The sequence below is a fragment of the Barbus barbus genome (genome assembly GCF_936440315.1).
Source record: "Barbus barbus genome assembly, chromosome: 33".
Lineage (NCBI taxonomy): Eukaryota > Metazoa > Chordata > Actinopteri > Cypriniformes > Cyprinidae > Barbus > Barbus barbus.
In genome coordinates this window covers 4,125,390-4,147,562 of record NC_136761.1, presented here as the reverse complement: position 1 = coordinate 4,147,562, position 22,173 = coordinate 4,125,390, and the positions used below count along the sequence as shown (strand labels likewise).

Sequence of the window (22,173 nt, the reverse complement as noted above, 5' to 3'; positions counted from 1 at the left end):
AGACAGATCCCTCCACTAGAGCAGTTCCTCCCACAGCCTGCATGCATTCATGCACCTAAAGTTCACTTGCCTACAGCTGGTGGTTTGCTTTAAAAAAGAAAAGTGCATTTATTTTCCCTCTCATGGATATACATTTAGTACGCTATGCTTCTGTGTTTTTTCTGAGGATGAAGCTGATCCTGAAAGGGACAATAGCGTGAAGCTGTCGCGTGCAGTGGGGATGCGCGAACTTTACCGCGCGTGCTGCGCTATCATCCCGGTTATTATAGGGGTGATGTCTGACAAATAAGGTGAGTGGATTGTTCTCCGTTTTTAGGTGTCCTGTAATATTCAATAGGATGGAGAAATACGTGTTTTCAATTAAATATGGCACGTGGCAGGTGTCTCTATCAAGGTTGTGCACATCAGAATATTAATTCGAATTTGCTTTTAATTCAAAGAAATTCATGTAAAAGCTTTAAGTACATTTTTAAATAATACATTAAATTTTCAGTGTGAATTACCATCGACATATGAGATATTGCAAGCAATATTATGATATTAATACATGAGATGCCACCATATGTTTTGTGTAAGAAATTACCATACATTTTAAGCAACATTTCATTTTCCAGACTTACCTCAAGGCGATTAAAATATAGCCATCAGTATACAGTATACGTAAATAAATTCACATTTGATGTCAGTATTTATTAAATGTTGCACAGTTGACATATTTAATGAAACATTAAGTTTTTTTAACATATTTAATGTTACATGTTTGATGAAATATGAATAGCCTATTAACGTAATATTTAATATATTAATATAATAAAAAATAAAACGTATATTAAATATATTGCATTTTTGCAATGCAGCATGCCATAATATATATATATATATATAAATATATATATATATATATATATATATATTTGGCTGTGTTAACTGTTTTAACATTATCTAGTTTAGAGAAATACAGAATGACTAATGTATTTTGAAAAATCAGAGAATAGACATCATTACTCAAAATGAATGAAGTGAATTTCTTTGCAATGCATTTCAGTAAATTTCTCTTCCTGTCATTCCAATTCAACATTCTGTGGGACGTGGCCAATTCAATTCAAACTCCAACTCATGAACTGAAAGGGAGCCAGTTCCTAAATTCTGAACTTTATAAGCCTTTTTGCAGTTGATTGTTGAGATATCTTATGTGTTTCCAAAACCCCAGAGTATCTAGGATAGTCTTTATTATTTGCATTATGTACAGTTCCTCCAATGTTGTTTTTAGTTGCAGAGATGCAGTCATAAAGCATTTGATTACATCAGTTGGACGAGTATCTGGTACACTTAGAGCAGTCCTCATGATCAGTTAGCACATCATTAATGGGGCTTCCAAGAGCTCTTGATGTGCAGGAAGAGCATCCCCAGCAGAACGTCATAATGACAGTAAAGCTGAATCATGGGGGACGTTTGAGGGAGACAATCAACAGACCCTGTAGCCTTTTATTTGTGTTGATTCCTCTTTACACGTACACACACAAACAAGAGAGCAGTCAACAACAACAAAAAAAAGTAGTGGCAATTCTGGGCTGAAGTGTTTTTCCATTGGTTTCCATCTCAAAATGCAGTTTTCGAGCTTGATATTCATTAACGTAACACTTTGTATTATATGAAACACAGAATGCCTTCTGGAAAGAGTCCATACAAATGCAGAGAGAAAACAACATTCCTATTTCTAGTCTTGATCTATTAGAAGTAAGTGAATGGACTGTCATATTCTGCACATAGTCGATGACTTGTCCAAATGAATGAACATTGAAAGGAAAGGCCATGTGTCTTAAGGGATATAACCTTTTGATGAATAGCGTCTTACATGTGTCTCTGGAGGACAAACTCAAAAAATCTGCAGAAAGTGAACAGAAATAACAAAAGCACATCCTATTGTAAATTAACAATGTCCTCTTTTGTCACTTGAAGTCAACACGAAATTAAGATTGACCTTGTTTTCTTATTACATGTTCACAGTGCATGTTCTGTAATATTACTCAATAGCCACACAACTCTTTAGGCTGTATTTTAGCCTTTATTTTGGCTTTTTCAAGTTGATTTTAAAGTGTTAAAGCCTGGTGCCAAATTGGTTATATTATAAATCCAAGCAGAAAAAGACATTTATTTTTATGGCCAAAACCCTTTTGTACACACCTTCAAAGCTCTTAGCTGCTCAGTAAAAAATGGAGGCAATACTTTTTGTAAGAAACAATAGAAATATGCCCATCAGCTAAAAACAATGTTACAACCTAGTTTGCTTTTTTTAATTCAATGCACCCTGAAAGATTGAGTGTCCTGCAAAAACTGTGTCATCTTTGGTGGAGGGAAGACCGTATTAGAGCAGTGTTTTTGTTTTCAATTACTGAATGACCTAAGATGCCAAAGTCTTTATTGGCAATTTTCCTTTTCCCTTGAGCAAAAGGCTGTCCATAGAGTTTGTCGTATAATCAGCTTAAATGACAATATAGGCACTTCTAAATCTGCTCATGAGCTCAAATCGTTCTTATAAATAAAGCTCTGCATCGTCTTGCTTTGAGGAGCCTGTAAATTGGATTTTAATGAAGCTCTATCCATCTCTTATGAGCAAGAGAGGGCCTCGTTAACCTTTTTGTAATTAAATATGGTTCAGTATTCTGGTAGCAAAATCATGATGATAGCTAAGTATTAAATGGATATTATATTAGTCGTTTTTCAATAATAGCTTTAATTGAACATGATAAAAAGTAATAACATAGATGTCTGTGTTTGTGTAAAATGTGTGCGTCTCAAATACAATTCCATTTTTCAGGCTAATGATATCGTTATCTAACTCTCAGTTATATGCCTTGCAGTGCTGTAATGATATATTATGATTTACTTCCTTCAGTAGATGCGTATGCTACATATTTCATCAGGTGTGCATGTCTCATCCAGAGCATGCATCACTCACTTCTACTCCAACTGAGCATACAAAAAGAAAAGAAGACATCATTCAGCTTCCCTGCTGAGAATGAGATCTCTGGCGTACATTTATAATTGAACATGTGCAATGAAATGTGAACCACTGAAAGGAGTAGAATAACAGCTGGCATATATGTACCAATATATAATGACATAAAATATAATGGTACAAATAACATACTATTCATATACTGACTAAACATCGCCTTCACACAGGTTGCTTAAAAATGGCTATAATGAAAAGGCTAACTCCATCGCCCACCATTGTTTGGTTGACCCAGACACAATTACAAAAGAAACCCATATAACAACAGAAACAGTGCTGTGGATACTTAATTTGGCATTTGACGCATCAGGACCAGAGTTTGAAATTCCAGTCCCATTCTTCTCTCTTTTTCTATCATATATAGAAAATATTAGAAAAGTGGAAATAGCATGCCTAACCTGCCTTAACAGGCATTAACATTGGCTGTGTTGTTGTTAAGTCAACAACTAAATCAGAGGTGTCAAACTCCTGGAGAGCCACAGCCCTGCAGAGTTTAGTTCCAACCCTGCTCCAACACACAAACCATGTATTTTTCAAACAAGCCTGAAGGAAATGATTAGCTGGATCAGGTATGTTTAATAGGGGTTGGAGCTAAACTCTGCAGGGCTCTGGCCCTCCAGGAATTGAGTTTGACACCCCTGTACTAAATAATATGTTGTTATCTTCCACAATTTGCAGTAAGTTCAACTAGCTTCTAGTACTATTTCCACTTAGAGCATGGATATTATTGCTATTTTCACATGGCCTCAGCCAAATTTAATGTATTTTCTTGTGGTATTGTTATTTTATTACAATTTAAATTCAGAAATCAAAAACAAATTCTTCAGAAGAGGTACATTCAAATGAGCAGATGGTATGCATCTTTTGAATAGCAAAATTAAAATTGCCATGTCGGTGCCAACTGTTTGTACTGTAAGAAGCAAAAATGTTCTTGTCTGTTTGACAGGTTGGTGTTGTATGTCCTTGGTTAAAATGGGCCAATCAGATCTAGCCAATGGAACGGAGGACACGGTCTATGATGGAAGTGAAGAGACCAGCCTGGGAAACGACAGCATGAACACTTACAAACCAGCTTTTGTGGATGACGTCACCAAGCAACTGAGTGTCCAAATATCTCTCATCTTTGCATATTCACTCATAATCCTGCTAGGATTTGTGGGTAACACCCTGGTGATTTACATGATCATTCTGTACAGAAACATGCGCACAGTCACCAACTTCTTCATTGCGAACCTGGCCTTGGCTGACCTGATGGTGGACACAGTCTGTTTGCCTTTCACGCTGGTTTACACGTTGTTGGACGAATGGAAATTTGGAGCAGTGATGTGTCATATGGTGCCTTACAGTCAAGCTCTCAGCGTCCACGTGTCCATTCTCACCCTAACGGTCATTGCTCTAGAGCGCTACAGGTGTATCGTCTTCCACCTTGGCCAGCGCCTCAACAGGTGTACCAGCTTCATCATCATCGGCCTGACCTGGGCATTTGCTGCTATACTGGCTGGCCCGCTGGCTATTTTCCGAGAGTATCGCCATGAGGAAATCCCATACATTGACTTGCGGATCGCAGTTTGCTCTGAGAAATGGCCTAACGCCACCAATCGGGATGCTGTCATCTACAGTTTATCGATGATTCTCCTGCAGTATGTGGTCCCTTTGGCGATCATCAGCTACACTTATGTGTGCATCTGGATCAAACTGAAGAACCACGTCAGCCCTTCCAACCGCAGCGACGGCATTGGCCGCCGGAAGAAGACCACGAAGATGCTGGCGCTGGTGGTCGTGGTCTTCGCTGTTTGCTGGCTTCCCTTCCATATATTTCAGCTGGCTAGCGATCTCGACTTGATTCTCAAGTTCAAAGAATACAAACTCATTTACACCTTGTTTCACATCGTGGCGATGTGCTCTACTTTTGTCAACCCATTGCTCTACGGCTGGATGAACCAAAATTACAGGAATGGCTTTCTCATGTTCTTCCGCTGTGAACACAAGCCGGACACCATCTACCCTGATGGGTCCTTCAGGACTCGATCTTTGAGGGGGATGATTGTGAATGGCTACAATGATGGTCAGCCCGCAACTGCTGTCTAATCATGAAGACGGAGTCTTCCTCTGTCAGGAGGAGCCTGCTTAATGCACAGTATATACAGTAGGGTTCAATGGAGCTAAAGGTGCATTGGGGTAAAATAATAAGATAATAATTGGGGTAAGATCATAAATAGATGACTGACTTTTCCCTTTGATGACATGACGTGGTTGAGTAATCACCATATTTATAATGAAAGCATGACATAATAAAATATAATATTTATTGTTACTGCTGAAAACCATATTAAATTATTATGAGGATCTCTTTCAAGAATCATTTATTTATTTATTTAGTCATTTAGCAGACGCTTTTATCCAAAGCGACTTACAAATGAGGCCATAAGAAGCAATCAAAACCAATAAAAGAGCAACAATGTGCAAGTGCTATTACAAGTCTTGGTTAGCCTAACGTAGTACAGATAATTATTATTATTATTATTCATTTTTTTTTTATTTTTTTTTAAATAAAAAGACATATAGATAAAATAAAATTAGAATAGAGAGTGCTAAAGTTAGAGGGTCAAGTAAAGATGGAACAGATGAGTTTTTAGCCGTTTCTTGAAGATGGGTAAGGATTCGGCTACTCGGATTGAGTTGGGCAGGTCATTCCACCAGATGGGAACAGTTAATGAAAAAGTCTGTGAAAGTGTTTTTGTGTGTCTTTGGGATGGTACAATAATGTGTCGTTCACTTGAAGAACGCAAGCTTCTAGAGGGCATATAAGTCTGAAGTAATGAATTTAGGTAAAGGGGTGCAGAGCCAGTGGTGGTTCTGTAGGCAAACATTAATGCCTTGAATTTAATGCGAGCAGCTATTGGTAGCCAGTGCAAATTGATGAACCGAGGCGTGACATGCGTTCTTTTCAGCTCATTAAAGATTAATCTTGCAGCGGCATTTTGGATTAATTGTAGAGGTTTAATAGAATTGGCTGGAAGACCTGCCAAGAGAGCATTGCAATAGTCAAGTCTGGACAGAACAAGAGCCTGAACAAGGAGTTGTGTTGCATGTTCCGAGAGAAAGGGCCTGATCTTCTTAATATTGTATAATGCAAACCTGCAGGACCGGGCAGTTTTAGCAATGTGGTCTGAGAAATTCAGCTTATCATCAATCACAACTCCAAGGTTTTTGACTGTTTTTGAAAGAGTTATGGTAGAGGAGCTTAACTGGAAGGTGAGATTGTGATGAAGCGATGGGTTAGCTGACATAACAAGCAGTTCTGTCTTAGCTAGGTTGAGTTGAAGGTGATGGTCCATCATCCAGCAAGAAATGTCTGTTAGACACGCTGAGATGCGAGCAGCTATCGTTGGATCATCAGGATGGAATGAGAGGTAGAGTTGAGTGTCATCAGCATAGCAGTGATATGAAAAGCCATGTTTCTGAATGACAGAACCTAGTGATGCCATGAAGACAGAAAAGAGAATTGGTCCAAGAACTGAGCCCTGAGGCACCCCAGTAGCTAGATGTTGAGACTTGGATACCTCACCTCTCCAAGATACTTTGAAGGACCTATCAGAGAGGTAAGACTCAAACCACTGGAGATCTGATGGTTGACCGTATCAAAAGCAGCAGACAGATCTAGCAAGATAAGTAATGAAGATCTGGAAGCCGCTCTTGCAAGTCTTAGGGCTTCAACAACAGAAAGCAAGGCAGTTTCGGTCGAATGTCCACTTCTGAAGCCAGATTGGTTACTGTCCAGGAGGTTGTTCTGTGTGAGAATTAACATATTAAACTAGCATTATATTTATTGAACAAAAATACATTTTATTTATCAAAACATAGTACAAGTATTGATCGTTTTAAACAAGTATTAACATGTGAAATGCAAAATATTACTTCAGCTAAAGTATTTGTATCATTACTGGTTGCTTTTGCCCCATGCTGGTGAGCCTTTTACTCCAAGTGGAGAAAAAAACCCTCATGCATTTGCATTATGTTTAAACAAAACAAAACTTTTTCATGATTTATTTTACCACAAAAATGTGTTGCTCCATAAATGAGCAATAAAACTGATTTTTTTCTGCAATCATACATTATGGGAGTAGAGAAAAGCAGATTTTCCTTATGGTGTGCCTTTAGCCCTGTGTGGACACAAGTGGTGTCCATTTATTATCAGCCTTGTGCAAAACTCTTATTGATAATGTGAGGAGACAGCCTGGATGCTGCTGATAGGCATTCAGCTCTGGAAACACTTTAGAGCCAATCACCTAAGCTGTAAATGGCATGTGATTGATCACACTTAGGATTTGGAGAAAGCGATTCATTGGCTTTCCCATAAATCTGGCATTTGCACGGAGGGCACAGGACCTACTGGAAGGACATTATTTTAAATCTGCCATCATTGCTCATGGGGCCACAGAACTTTTTGAGTCAAATCACCAGAGCCATAAACATCATGCGACTCATGTCAAGTCAAGTCACCTTTATTTATATAGCGCATTATACAATACAGATTGTCAAAGCAGCTTCACAGTATTAAACAGGAAAACAGTCAGTTTCCCAGTTAAAACACTCAGCTTTCCAGTTAAAGTCAGTATCTGTCATTCATTGACGTCATTGTCCAGCTAAGTTCAGTTCAAATCACTCAGAGGCCATATGAAATGGTCTCATGACAACTCTGATTGGCAGATAGCGGAACAAAGGGGGCACATAATTGCATACCCTTCACTAGTAACTATTTTGAGCTGTTACATAAAGTCCGATTCATGCTTTGAGAGCCCTTCAAAACAGAATCTTGCACTGGTGAAATACTGGTGATATATTGGTGAAATATGTTGTTTTTTTTATGTTTTCAGAGTACACAGCAAATGTGAAATTGCCATTGCTTTGTAGAAATCTGGTGCCAAAGCTGACTGATCCTACCATGATCGTGGTTAAAAATGTGTTCATACATTGCATTACATGGGATACAGTATCCACATAGTGTGCTCTGTTTTATTTTGCACATTTTGGCAGATGTTGTTCTAGGTGTTAATGTACAAGCATACAGGAAATTAGCATAATATGCATATGCATAGGTTGTGTCTCAATCAGCTCTATAGTTACCGAACTCATAAATCAGCACTGGTAAGGACTCTGGTTCCATACTCATTAGGACAATGGTACTCAATTTCTTTCGACATGACTACGTACAACGTAACATACATTGGCGTAGAGCATAACCACTGGTATGAATGAACAACTGGCGGGACCCATATTGTATTGATATTATTTTTTATATTTTATATACATGTACTTACAACATTTCAGCTGAATATATAATGCTATATGTGTTCATTTGATATGTGTTTATGCTGAAATATACAAAAAAAATGGAATGCCATTAAAGTTACTGAGTTGATTGTGCATTTTATGTTTGACGCTTCAAAAATGTTAGGGTTAGGGAGGTAGGGTAAGGGAGCATAGTGAGCATGATGCTCCCTGGTTTTCGCGGTGCATTGTGGGGGGTTTTCAGGGTGCAAAATTTTGAATGCACTGGAAGGATTTCAAGATGGTCCTCACTGCAGAACACAAGATCCAGGGGGCGTGGTTGATCTAGATCCAACTCCTCCCACCTTACATATACCTAAACCTACCCGTCTCCACATCCTGATCCCTAAACCCACCCATCTCCACCCCCTAGATGTGGATCCAACCCTGTCCCCTGGATCTTTGTTCTGCAGTGAGGAGCTACAGAGGATTTTGCGATTGAGACAGCCCTTCAAATTGGCAGACTCCCTGATCAGTGCTCTGACTATTGAACTATAGGGAGCTGATTGAAACGCACCAATACTATACACTACATGAATGGCAAGACTAGCATAACAGCATTTAGAACATAATGTTTTTGTAAAGCACTCTAAGCATTGATATGCAATCAGTGAATTGTCCATCTCAACATTTAACTAATGAATGTCTTTGTTATTCAGTTATATTAACAGTTTGGTTGGTTGTGAGTTAAAATATTCAAGTAAATTGTATGACTTTGATGAATTCAATTTTGTGATTTGTCAAAGATGGAAATATCTTGCACGTGTGGTTTTGTGTGAACTTGCATAAGGCCGAAACATCAAGTAAATAAACTGCTGTATGCTACTGATTGTATTTATACTGTATGGTTTGAAGGTTTTAATGTACTTTGTATGCAAAGAATTAATGTAATTTATGGAATCATGTTCTTGGCATATTTAATATCTATGCTGTGAGATGAAATAAAAAGTCTTCATTGAATATCACTTATTTTACAAATAGGATGTGTGAGAAAACTAAAATGCAGTGGAGGAAGTGAGTGAAAGGAAAATAAAACTATATCTGTATTTTTTTTCTGTTCGTTGCCTTATCAAATTGAAAAGTATTTCGTGAAAGACAAAACCATGGCAACACAACATATAACAAAAAAGATTTAAAACGATTTGCTTCACAGCAACATTTGGATGAAGTGATTATGAAAACAAAACAATAAATCCACATTGCAGCTGCTGCATTATTCATCTCCGCTACACTACTCAGGCTGTAATCACTTTTTTCTTCTGTGTGTTACACAAAGAGCATAAGGGGGGAGAAACTTCAGAGAATATAATAAACCATGGCACAAACCTCTCGTTCTACATTCAGTAAGCCATTAGATGAAGATCTGCACACAGATGAATAAAACAGATACCAGACAACGGTTCTTAGTGTGTTTATAACATTCATTTGTCTTATCTGGGGTTTATTTAGTTATTTTAATATTATGGGGTGTTTTTTGGAAATATGGCTATTTAAAAAAGCTATTTTTCCAGGAGAGTAAATAGGAAACTAAATGACTAAATTTGCTCTAAAAACAGCAATGAACAAATCCTGTGTGCAAATGGGGGTTTGCTAGTGTGTACTAGCAACTAATTGTAATCTGTATAATGTGTAAGTTTTGTTTTTCACCAAAACAAAGCATAGATATTGTGCAGCTGAATGACTTATTTGATAAGAAATAAGGTACACAGACCAATGTTTGGCTGTTATTTTTCTGTCAAGCTTAGAATAAATCTAATCAGTTTCTGTCCTCTGTTGGACAGAAGGTATTTTTCCAGAATCAAGATGAAGAAATCATCTAAAGAAACTGAAACATAGGTCAAATTGAAAAATAATTTTACAAACCAATCAAACACAAGTTTTTCTCTCATTATGTATTATTTAAAAAATTACATTTCAAAGCAAAATTTCTAATTTAGGAATTTAGGATTTATTATTTTATGCAGAAAATATTTATTGTTTAACAGCATAATCTATACTAAATTAAATAACGAATGACATCCTTTTAGGAAAAGTAAATACATTACACCTTTAGGCTAAACAAGAGAATAAACAGCTAAATGAACAAGATAAATAGTAAAAAATAAATAAATAAAAAGTTTATCTTTTGAATCACCCTGACAGAAGATGGAACACAAACAAATGATTAAACAGAGAAAATTATACATCATGTTATATAACATATTAATATGGGTCTGCATACATAAACAAAATCTTCTATTGCAAATAAACATAATCCATTGACACATGGATCTATTCCATATAACATTTATTGTGTTTTACGGTTCTATATCTATACACTCTTGCGAGGACTGTGGTGGCATATTGCAGTGACGCTTTCAGAAGGAAATGCTATGTCATTTTGATATTAAACCTTTGGCATTTCTCAGTTAGAGAGCTCAAAACAGACCAAAGAGACATCTTTTAATAAAATGAATGCGTGTTTCAGTAAAAATTGAGAAAAGGTGTTTTAAAAACAATCAATGTAAGGAAAGCAGAGTGGTTTCATCTGGTGGGAGAAATAAAGAAAATCATATGTAAATAATATTATGGTCTAGGGCTGTGTTTTCGCAAGTTGATTATATGAGTATTTTCAGACTTTTAGGTTTGGCCATTTTTTATATTTAGACATTATCAGAAACTACTTTGTAGATTGTACCCCCCAAAATTTCAAATTGCCTGTTCATTTCCTACGGCAGTCATTTTTGACCATGAAGATGGCAGGTGTGACTATTTTTTATATTTTTTATAATTTTATATTTTGCCTAATCATGTCCAATGTTTTTAACTGTGTGTGAAATTCGCTGTGTTGTGGGGCCAAATGTCCCTACAAGGATAGTAAAACCAGATTTTTTTTTTTGATGTTATGAGGACAAAATTTCGACCCCCATGAGGATAGAACGTCCTCATAAACCCCAACAATGTAGCCTGTGTGTGTGTGTGTGTGTGTGTGTGAGTATTCCCTACATTATGGGGACCAAATGTGACCCTGGAGCACAAACCAGTCTTAAGTCGCTGGGGTATATTTGTAGTAATAGCCAAAAAATATATTGTATGCATCAAAATGATCCATTTTTCTTTTATGCCAAAATCATTAGAAAATTAAGTAAAGATCATGTTCCATGAAGATATTTTGTAAATTTCCTACCATAAATATATCAAAACTTAATTTTTTATCAGTAATATGCATTGCTAAGAACTTCACTTGGACAACTTTAAAGGAGATTTTCTAAAAGTATTTTGATTATTTTGCTCCCTCAGATTCCAGATTTTCAAATAGGTGTATCTCGGCCAAATATTGTCCTATCCTAACATCCTAACATAATTTCGAAAAATTTACATTTATGACTGGTTTTGTCATACACTTTTGACTCAAAGATAATAATACCATTAATATTTGACCTTGTGGGGTCTTATTTTGACCACTATGAGGAAAACAGCTTATAAATACTGAATGAAGCTTTTTGAAAACCTAAAATAGAATAAAATGTGTGAGGGGTATGGTTTAGGGTTAGTGTTAGAGTAAGGAGATACAGTTTGTACAGTATAAAAACCATTATGCCCATGGGGGGTCCCCCTAAAACATGGTACCCTGTGTGTGTGTGTGTGTGTGTGTGTGTGTAGTTGCTGCCACAAAAGTCAGCAAGTTCTGTACCATTCTGATAATATAAACACTTAACAAATTCAAACTTTTTGGCCTAGATGACCTCCAAAAGGGTTGTATATGATAGGCCTATTCAAGGTGACCAGATTTATGAAATGGAAATGGGGGCATTTACATGTCAAAACATAATTTAAATCTCACTTCTCACTTATTTCTAACTTATTTGTATTAATTAAAAAGGGAGAGAATACATTTTAGAACGTTTTTGTTGTTTAATTGTTGTGGGTTCCTTGTTTTGTTATTGATATAGAGTGCTTTTTTGGGGGGTAAATTGTATTTAAACCTAGTTAGGTTCCGTTTGTGATCCTAACTAGGTTAAACTTATTCACCAAAAATCACTCTATGATAATGCTCCAGGTCCACGAGCTCCAGGTCCACGAGTCCAGGTCACGCTCTTCACTGTTAACTTAATTTAGCGGCGCAGCTCCCTCTGTCGGTCACAATAATTACTACAGAGTGCTCTGTAAGCGACGGCAGGCTACTAAGGTCGTTTTGCAGTGCATTTGTGGACTGTTTTGGACGTGCTGCAAAAAAATGGGACATTTTCATGGACAGATCGCGGGCAGGACACCAAAAACATAATATTAATAATATTATGGTTAGGGTAAGCTACATAAACCAGTGCAGTAACGTGCGTGGTCTTCCGGAAGTGGCGTAAGTGACCATGACCTTCCTCGCTTTAGTCACGTACAGTCATGTAGACGAGACACACGGATGGTCGCGAAATGTAGGAGTAGAGAAAAATCACTTCGCAAAGCGCCCCATAATCAGTTTACGCTGGTAAGTCCTCATTCATGTTAATTATAGTTTTCGTTCATTCATTCATTCAGAAAGAGAGTAGACATGTGATAGCCGCGAGCTAACGTTAGCAACACGAGCAGATGTGCATGACATTCATCCAACGCTTCGGGTTTAGCTGAAGTAAAGGTGAGAGGCATAGCTTACATTTGTAATACTTGTGACCACTACTGCTTCTAAAATATTAATAATAAAATGATCTAGTCATATATAGCCGTGCAACTTGTAATTCTATGGCTGTCTAGGATTTTTAGGCACCATCTTGTTAAACCCCAGCGTTTTTGGGCATCATATCGTCAAAATCTAGTCAGTTGCCTACTATTTCGGGCATAATAGTCTCAACACATAGTAAGCATGTTGTCTTGATGGCTGATTTGAACGTTGTGGTCTCAAAGTGAAATTCTTATCTGGATCTGTTTTCTGAACAGCTTTTGTTAACATTATAGTCTGAAAACCAGAGGGCTGTCATAGTATAAAAACCTGCAAAAGATTTTGGGCACGACTAGCATATTCCAGGTCAGCTGACATGTAGGTGTGCAGCTCATGCTTTTTCTTATCTGTCAGTCCATTGCTAAAGTTGTAAGTACTCATTACATTAAGTCTTATTCATTATATCACAATTAAGGCTCTGTCTTCCAAGATATTATGTAATTTAGCTTGTATTCTAGTTGCTGTTTTTGTGCTTTGTTACAGTTTTTAGCACAGGCAGGTTGAGAGGGAACAATGGTGAAGTATTTCAGCTGTGCAGGCTTTCTGAAGAGCTCATGGGACCAAGTGTTTTTGGCTTTCTGGCAGAGATACCCCAACCCCTACAGGTACTACAAATATGTATATTTGTCTTTTAAGATACCCTCCTGCAGCTCCCACAGTCTTTTTTCTATATTCTTATAGGCTACTTTTAATTTTATAACCACTTTATATTTGATTTTATATCATTTCTGTATTTGTATTCCTCAGTAATCATGTTTTAACCGAAGACATCATATTTCGGGAAGTCACTCCGGACAACTGTCTGATTTCCAGACGTCTCTTGACCAAAACGAGCAGAGCTCCTCGCTGGGCGGAGAAGTATCTGCCTGCTCACATGGCACAGAAGGCTTACATCATTGAGGACTCTGTAGTGGATCCTCAGGGCAGGACCATGACCACTCTCACCTGGAACATCAGCCACGCACGTGTGATGGTGGGCCGCCATCCCTCCTCCTGTCTCACAGAGCTGACAAGAACATGTCAGAGTGATACTGCACCCCAAAATCTATAAAACATAAGGATTTATATTTTTCACAAAAATAGCATGATGTTGGATTGCACTAATTAAAAAAAAAATAATGCATGGCATTAACGGTGCTTGCATTTTAATGCATTGTATTTTCAGGGCTTGCATTTTTAGTGCAATTCAACATGCTTTTTGTTTCAAATACAGTTGCCATTATTTTACTTCTAGTTATTTTGTATGATTTCCTGGACTGCTGTGACTGTAATGATTAATTATCAACTGGCCTGACTAGACATGAACTATGAGAGGTTAACTATGTGTTTTCTGTGTGTAGAGTGTTGAAGAGCGTTGTGTGTACAGAGTGAACCCTGACAACAACAGCTGGACCGAGATCAAGAGAGAGGCCTGGATTTCTTCCAACCTGTACGGTCTCTCTAGAGCTATTCAGGTCAGTGGATGACAGGATGTCTAAACAACAAGTGGTTATGTTGATCTCAAAGAAAGTTTTATTACAGTAGTGTGTGTGTGATCTGTTTAAATACATTTGAATAATATTCTGCAGCCTGGATCATTGCGTTGATGCAGAAGATCATGCGGGGTGTTTATAGCTAACAGCTGTTTAGTCTGCAGTTACATTACCTCACTGGAACTTCCACAACACTTGGCAGCAAGGAGTGTTTTTCAAAGCGCTTTACATCTTTCTATCCCATTTTCAGGAATTTGGTCTTGCCCGGTTTAAGAGCAGCGTTACAAAGACCATGAAAGGCTTTGAGTACATCCTGGCCAAGATGCAAGGTAAGATGCCAGCTGGAGTTCAAGCATGCAGTAGCAGCTTAATGGTTTAATTCATTTTGTTGTAAACCTGGTCGGCTAAGCTGGATCTCATTACTGCACAGGTGAACTGCCCACACGCACTCTGGCAGAAACCGCAACTGTGAAGGCACGTGAAACCGCACACGCCGCCAAGGAGAAGGCCAAAGATTTAGCCTCTCAAGCTCAAAAGAAGCAGTATGTATGATGAGTGCAGACGCCTGGAGGCGGCGCAGTGTCCCAACTCCTCCCAGCACTTCTGAAAAGGGCCGTGCCATTCCATCTCACAGCGCACAGCCGTGAACATGAGATGCATTTAGCCAGGAGCTGAGATGATCAAGCTGTGCCTGTCTGGATTCTCAGAATGCATTTAGTGAAGCCCATGTGCTCTTCGACTGAAATTCTCCAGTAAACTTTATTTAATACAGCACCATCCTCCACCTGCTCCTGATTTTACATGAAATGTTTGCATTTTTTTGATTGCTAATTTAATTTCTCTGATTGTTGATGTATTTCAAACATGGCCTCTGAATCTTCATATTCACACTTACTGAGGTCTGTAGTCTGCCTTGTTTAGCAATGTGATTTGTTCCTTCAAATTGAAGTTCTATCTGCATTGATGGGTCCACGGTTCCAGCAGTCATTGCCTGCTTCATATCTAGAGTTCTGCAGAGGAGTCTGATCTTTGGCACGTGAGAGCATATGCCAGAAAGGTTTGCAGCAGATGGATGGCAGTGTCCAATTACAAGTGTGAAAGTTGTAAAAAAATGTGTAATGTTGAGTGTCTGAAAGAAGAAATGCATTAATTTAATGAAATGGTATGATAGAATATGTAATGTTTTATAGCTCTTAATTGTTTGTGATCAAAAGGTATTACCAATAAATATTTTCTATCTGAGATTGTCTCTTGTCATTTCATTTGCATGCTGATCACTGTTTAATAGGAGATAACACCATTTTAAGCAGATCAAGAAAATCTCATACCACTTATATTTTCTAGAGAAATTAAACCAAGCATGGCATTTAAATAGGCCCACGTTCTCACTAGTTCTGATGTGACTGAATATTAGGCTGTTGGGTCAAAATGTCTAGACTAAAATATTACAATCAAGCTACCGAGTTGCAAATAAATAACGTATACAAAATCATAGTGACAAGTAAGATTAAATACATAAAATATTTATTTGTACAAAAGGCTTATGTTGGTAAAAAATAATAAAATGCTACATATGAATACAAGGAGAGACATAAATACAAAGGTGTTCCTGATCCAATGACATACGAATAGTTCATAAGGCATTTGGTGTTCAGAACTGTATATACAGTGTACACTTTGTTGTGTACATTAACACAATTACTGTACAAACATCTAAAAACAAAGGCATGTTCATAATAGTTTGCATAAAAGCCTGATATGAGCAGATACTGAACAGTTTGCAAATACAGCCCATGTATTTTGTCAATACTACCAACATACTGAATTGCAGTCTAAAAGGTATGCATAAAAATAAAAGTAAAAATTCACATGAGGAGACTAACACACCGTTGGGGAAAATGGATTAAACTGCTGAAAATCCACTCTACAAAAATAACAATTTATAAAGAAAACGCTTAACTATGTTCTGTTTTTCAGGCTTCTTGCTTAGGCCTCAACATAATAGCTTGTTGGGTGTTTTAATAGCACCAACTTTGATTCTCTGGAGTGAACCAAAGCACAGGACCAAAACAAAGTAAAGAAATACATAAAAATGAAATGTCACGATGATGCTGATAGCTGTTCAATTACAATCATTTCAAACCCAACTGTACCTTTAACCAGTAGCAAATGATAAACGCATGGCTGTAAAGGAAAGCATTCTTTCCCTATGAATTGCAGCACCACAACCTTTGAATTAGCCTCCCCAGGTTTCAAATAGGAAAAAATGTAAAATTAAATTATTAAAAGTGAAAAAAAATAAATGCATTGACATAATCTGCAATTTCACACATTAGCAAACTTGAAAGAAATAACACACCTAAAGAGACATCACAAGTGCTCATGCGTATGCTTTGTGCAATGTATCAAAACTCAACTTTTAATACAGAATTAAATAAGCTGGATATTAAACATAAGTGCAAGCCATGTGTACTGCAGGCTGACCCTAAAGTTAAGCTCATTAGCCAGATAGAAGACGACTAACGGGAACAATGTGATCATAACTAATCCAGGAAAAACAATCATTCTGTGGAAATAAAGCATCACCAAAATTGTTACACTTGAATCTCACGAGTGTATAGCATACTAGAGCACCATAATGGCATTAGTGTAAAGAATACACTGCACAAAATAAATTCCAGTCATGCTTAGAAGTTGTTTGCGGCTGATGGTTTCAGTGTGGCAGCAACATAAGGCTGTTCTGTGATGACGATGGTAAAGCCCATCAAACGTTTTCAGAGTCCCCCATCCACTTTATACCGTTCTGTGATGTTTGTAGATCTGTGACAGTCATAACCAGGTGTGATCAGAGGTAGAATAACTGTGGTCCACCCCAGCATGTGATGAGCCCAGACCATCTGACTCCAGAGTCCACACCATGCTCTCCACATCAATCTCAACGTCCTCTGCAATTTTCAAGCAAATATGATCAATAACAATATTTACTCTACCACCCATTACATAAGGCTTGCAAACAAAAACTCTGTATTAACCCTGTAAAGCCTGACATATAATAAATGAAAGATATTAAAAATTTAAGTTTATTAAAGTTTTCATTTAAAAAGTATTTGCATGTGTGTTTATGATCAGTTAGTAACTGATCATAATAATAACAGAACTATTATTAAAGCTCATATTAAGCTCATAGAAACCCTAACACTATTTAGATATATTAACATCTCGGCCGTCTGATGATCACCTCTCTCAGAGTCGGATCGCTCAGAGGACACAGCCGAGCCAAGGCTGTCGTTACGCATTCTCTCTGAACCGCCCTGCAGTTTCTCCAGCCGTGTGCGCAGTTCTCTCTGCTCCCAGCGCAGACGACCCTTCAGCAGCTCTGCACGCTCATCCTGTTGCTGCAGCTTCTGCAAGCGCACATGAAGATCCACCTTTAAACCTTCTGCTGTGCATCTCATCAAATCTTACTGAATCACCAGGATCACAACGACTTGCTTCACATCTCTCTGATTGATTGATTAATTAGGTTAGCTCCTTTCTTTGCTGACAGACAAAAACATTTGTAAACCATTTACAGTAAATGTCGCAATTTATGCATTGAACATGCAAGCATTTTTCTAAAATTGGACACCAAATGGCGGCATCTTGTGGGTGCTGCAAGAATTGCATGTAAGGCTGCCATTATAGCACTGCATATGAGGGAAATCAACAGTATTCATGCAGTAACTTGCTTTGATTTGAATAAACGTTATTCAATCTAACAGCCATTCATACATAAATGAGATGTGTTACATAAATGCTTGATATAGTTTAAGTTATTAAGACACAAACAAACTCACTAACACAGTAGAAATCAAATCCAACAAAATCCCGAAGATGTAACTTTACATTAATAAAGCAAAAGGGCCTTGAATGCATGTTGAGAATAAAACTGTTTAATTGAGATCTATGTATAATGTCTATGCTTAGCATTATTTTCATAAAGCTGACATTCAATGGGTTAATGCTCAGGGATGTTCCACCAGAATGACCACTGTATATATATTTTTTAACCAGATCCATCAAAAGTCCCTATATTATATGAACTATATTTCCCATTTATTTAACTAATAATCATCATTTACTTACTTAAAACTCTGTGGAAATTAATTTGCTGTCTCCTTTTTTGCCTAAAAGCATAGAATTTCAAAAGGCAAAATACACATATTACACAATAAACGTTTAATCATTTGTTGGGTAACAAACACTAAGAGTGTTGATGAGATGTGCATGCCATTTGCTGCCAGATACTCTAAAACACTAAACATAGCCCTGTCAGCAGGTGTTTCACAACCTATTCTAGACTGCAACAAAAACACAAATTCTGATAGCATGCCTTTTTATTTTGAATTTCCAGACCTTTCCATACATTACTCTGTTGAAATAGTTCTTTATTCTATAGACTAATAAACAACAAATAATCTGATCTCTATTTATTTATTTTTACTTCTGTATTATCACCAATCTTAATATTTTGGTAATATGGTCAATCTTGCTCACCTTGATGTGCAGCTGTGCTTGTCTGAGCAGACTGAGGGTTGTGTTTCTAGCTGAATCCGAGGACAGAGGAACCTGCTGCTTCAGCTGCTCCAGACAATGTTTTAACTGAGCTCTCCTACAATCACAAACACATGCAGCAACATAACATTTAACTACATGCAAAACCACAAAGACACACTTTATCTCACTCCAGCTTAAATTTGTAAAAGCATGAATTATACAACCTAGTACTGAAATTTGATTGGCTAAACAGAGTTCCAATAGCACTGGGACTTTTCCCCATGTTGTTAATGTTCATGCATTACAGACCAGAGTATGTGAGCATAGCATTTTAAAGCTTGATGCTTTTTTAATTTGGCAAAATCTGTCTAAACATTACTCAACAGCAATGGTTTATTGAACTGTTACAGAAAGCAATATCACACTCCAACACTGATGGAACTGAATTACTGAAAAACTGTACTAATATGTAGAACAATAGCACAACTGCAATATTGCAGAATTGAAGGACAGAACGCAAAATAAAACTTAGTTACCTGTGTTTCTCCAACTCATTGTGAACAGACCTAAAACAAAGAACAAATAGCTTTATTTAGCCATAATATTTGTTTGTATTAAATTCTTACTCATTTTTTTTTTGCATATGATCTGTGTGGATAAGCATTTTGTAGACATTACCATCTAGTTAAAAGTACTTAATATAATCAATTCAGCTCTTAATATTTGGGGACACTTAATATTTGGCAATATTATTGACTTGATTACAGACACTACTGATGAGAACTGGGGGCGGCATAAAGTGTTTAGACTAGTCTTAAAAAGTTAGTCATCTAATTTTTTTTTTCCTTCAAGACTGGTCATAACTTTTTTAATTTGGTTATGAAAAGGTAGACTACCCCTTGGGAACTGCTAGTTGGTCAAACTAGCTCTTAAGACACACCCTGCATCCCAGTGTGCACACTATCCACCCTATCTGCCCTAAATAGTATTGAAAATGACTAATATCACATAGAATTGAGGATGGATAGTATGCAGATTGGGACGCAGGCACAGTCTATGCAACTGGCTCCTGGACTGAGCTGGATGATGGCATCACTGTTTTCTCCAGAGCTGCTTCATAGAAAAAAAATTAACTCATTCCATAACTGATGAACGTTAAGTCAAGTCATCTTTATTTATATAGCGCTTTTAACAATACAGATTGTGTCAAAGCAACTTTCCAATATCAAAATAGGAAAATAGTGTCAATAATGTAAAATGACTAGATTAAACACTCAATTCTCAGTTAAAGGCATTTCATTAACATTACAGTTATTAAACAGAACTGAATCAAGAATGAACTGACTTTAACTGAAAAATTGACAGTTTACTATAGTGTGTAAATAATGATCATTTTTGGATGAACTAACACTTCAAGCAGTCTAAATGGAAGCAAATGCCTTTCATTCATTTGCATAAAAAACATCAAAATCGTTGTAGAATAAAATTAAATATGTTCTGAATAACAAGAATCTCGTTAATCAGTGTTTTAGAAGATGAACAGAGTTGTACAAAAGAAGAGGACATCATTTGTCTGTGCACCTTACACTCACCTGCTGTTCCCAGGAGAATGACTCTTTGATTTCTGCTTTTTTCTCTTATCTGTATCTCCTTTACTGTAGAATGGAAGCACTGAGGCATAACCGTGCTCGGCCTCTGAAAATATAGAATCCATAACATGAGTGATTAATAGCCCAGCCTACTTCCTTTTACATACGGTCCTCATATACAAGCTGATCAAATAATTATTTTGGACATCTACAGAAACATCGGACTTATGACCGTTGCCTGATTACAAATCTATAAAGACAGTCAAATATTATGATTCTACTATCCCGGATACAGGAAATATCTGCCATATGTCAGCATCTCATCAAATCAGCTGTATGCGAGACCGCTTTCTGGTTTTGGCGCCATCGAACGATTTGACTATTTTGAAATCAATGAGTTCCACTGTAACAATGTATCCGGTGGTTTACTCTGAAGCGATGGAACTGTAGCAGAATAACGGCAGCGCTGCTACATTTTCAAATCTATGACGATTTCGCGCCTTTGTGTACAATACAGAACTGAAATGTAGGTCACCGAGGCAAACACAATAATATCAACAACAAACGCTCTGTTTACCACTCTACAAATACACAAACAAACCTCTGCAAAGAAGAAAACACACCCAGTGCCCACATGAGGAAATAAATAGTGTAAACATTAATGAATGTGTGCAAAACAGCAGCAGACTGTCCGAAACCGCTTCGGTTTCAGTACAAAGTGAAAGAAATAACGCGTCTAATACCTCTTTCCCTCCGCTCCAAATATTCAGCTGCCTGCAGAAGCACTTGAATGTTGCATATGTTTACCTCCATTTCTGACAAACAATGTTATTTTGAAAGCGCCAAGAGCGACAGTGATCTGTTGAAGTGTAGAGGAGAGTTACTGATCCTGCTCGCCGCGTCAGACGCGTCAGACGCATCAGGCCACGCCCTCCTCCGCGCCGACGCGACCGCTCCCTTCAGCAGACACAAAAACAACTCGCGTTATACTAGCATTTGCGCTTACCCATTGATGGGAGCTTTAATTAAAGACGAGGACAACTTACACTATATGAGATTTAAATATGATTTTATCCAAGCCTATAAAGTGAGTTCAATTAATCGAAACTTATTGGACCTGGACAAAATGCGGACTTTTATTTTGTGACACTTTTTGATTCTCATGAACATTACCAAAACAGGCACAAAACGTTCAAAACTGTAGACGTATTTTAAACAATTATATTTTAATAAGAACATTAATTTACTGAATACAGATTTAAACATATTTAATTAACTATGGAATTCTGATATGTCATATGTTTGATGGTTGGCAAATTTACAAAACAAATATACTGCACTTAAGTCTTCAATTGCTAAAATGCAGATTCATTAACATATTCATTATAATACAATATTTTACATATAACGATAAATCCACCATGATAGTAATACCTTGATATTTTTATCATGTGCACTTGAGCTTAGAATAAAGGTGCTGCAAACAGATGAGTTTCAAAATATTGAATTTGACAAGTGAGATTATATATATATATAATT

At 37.1% G+C, this 22,173-nt stretch overlaps 3 protein-coding genes across 6 annotated transcripts; 2 read left to right on the top strand and 1 right to left on the bottom strand.

The window, feature by feature from the left end:
• Positions 1-167: 167 nt before the first annotated feature.
• On the top strand, positions 168-5,104 carry LOC306853478 (neuropeptide Y receptor type 2-like; the record flags this gene model as incomplete). The annotated part of the gene is made up of 2 exons (XM_079390928.1): positions 168-290; positions 3,963-5,104. Exon 2 carries the CDS (start codon positions 3,974-3,976, stop codon positions 5,102-5,104), a length of 1,131 nt encoding a protein of 376 aa, XP_079247054.1. The 5' UTR covers positions 168-290; positions 3,963-3,973.
• A 7,364-nt stretch (positions 5,105-12,468) lies between these two features.
• LOC306853630 (PRELI domain-containing protein 1, mitochondrial-like) lies at positions 12,469-15,750 on the top strand. 4 transcript variants are annotated; one of them, XM_079391177.1, is made up of 7 exons: positions 12,486-12,809; positions 13,256-13,406; positions 13,521-13,642; positions 13,785-14,010; positions 14,378-14,491; positions 14,760-14,838; positions 14,940-15,750. In XM_079391177.1, exons 3-7 carry the CDS (start codon positions 13,551-13,553, stop codon positions 15,059-15,061), a joined length of 633 nt encoding a protein of 210 aa, XP_079247303.1. In that variant the 5' UTR covers positions 12,486-12,809; positions 13,256-13,406; positions 13,521-13,550; the 3' UTR covers positions 15,062-15,750. The 4 variants fall into 4 exon arrangements, with proteins under 4 accessions (XP_079247302.1, XP_079247303.1, XP_079247305.1 ...); XM_079391179.1 differs by having other exon boundaries at positions 12,696-12,956; XM_079391178.1 differs by having other exon boundaries at positions 12,719-12,809; positions 13,274-13,406.
• Positions 15,751-16,017: 267 nt separating this feature from the next.
• LOC306853629 (max dimerization protein 3) lies at positions 16,018-21,552 on the bottom strand. Its single transcript, XM_079391175.1, has 6 exons — positions 21,378-21,552; positions 20,638-20,740; positions 19,582-19,611; positions 19,046-19,160; positions 17,748-17,913; positions 16,018-17,454 (listed from the first exon to the last, which is right to left on the bottom strand). The coding sequence occupies exons 1-6, from the start codon at positions 21,445-21,447 to the stop codon at positions 17,339-17,341; spliced, it is 600 nt and encodes a 199-aa protein (XP_079247301.1). The 5' UTR covers positions 21,448-21,552; the 3' UTR covers positions 16,018-17,338.
• Between the last annotated feature and the right edge of the window lie 621 nt (positions 21,553-22,173).

What these genes read in the sequence shown, in the direction of transcription:
- LOC306853630 (XM_079391176.1), top strand. Translation starts at nt 13,551, where the DNA reads ATGGTGAAGTATTTCAGCTGTGCAGGCTTTCTGAAGAGCTCATGGGAC. An exon ending in TCAGCCACGCACGTGTGATG is followed by an intron (nt 14,011 to 14,377) that starts GTGGGCCGCCAT and finishes TTCTGTGTGTAG; the next exon opens with AGTGTTGAAGAGCGTTGTGT. An exon ending in CATCCTGGCCAAGATGCAAG is followed by an intron (nt 14,839 to 14,939) that starts GTAAGATGCCAG and finishes ATTACTGCACAG; the next exon opens with GTGAACTGCCCACACGCACT.
- LOC306853629 (XM_079391175.1), bottom strand. Translation starts at nt 21,447, where the DNA reads ATGGAGGTAAACATATGCAACATTCAAGTGCTTCTGCAGGCAGCTGAA. An exon ending in AATGAGTTGGAGAAACACAG is followed by an intron (nt 19,161 to 19,581) that starts GTAACTAAGTTT and finishes TTGTGATTGTAG; the next exon opens with GAGAGCTCAGTTAAAACATT. An exon ending in GCGATCCGACTCTGAGAGAG is followed by an intron (nt 17,455 to 17,747) that starts GTGATCATCAGA and finishes TGAAAATTGCAG; the next exon opens with AGGACGTTGAGATTGATGTG.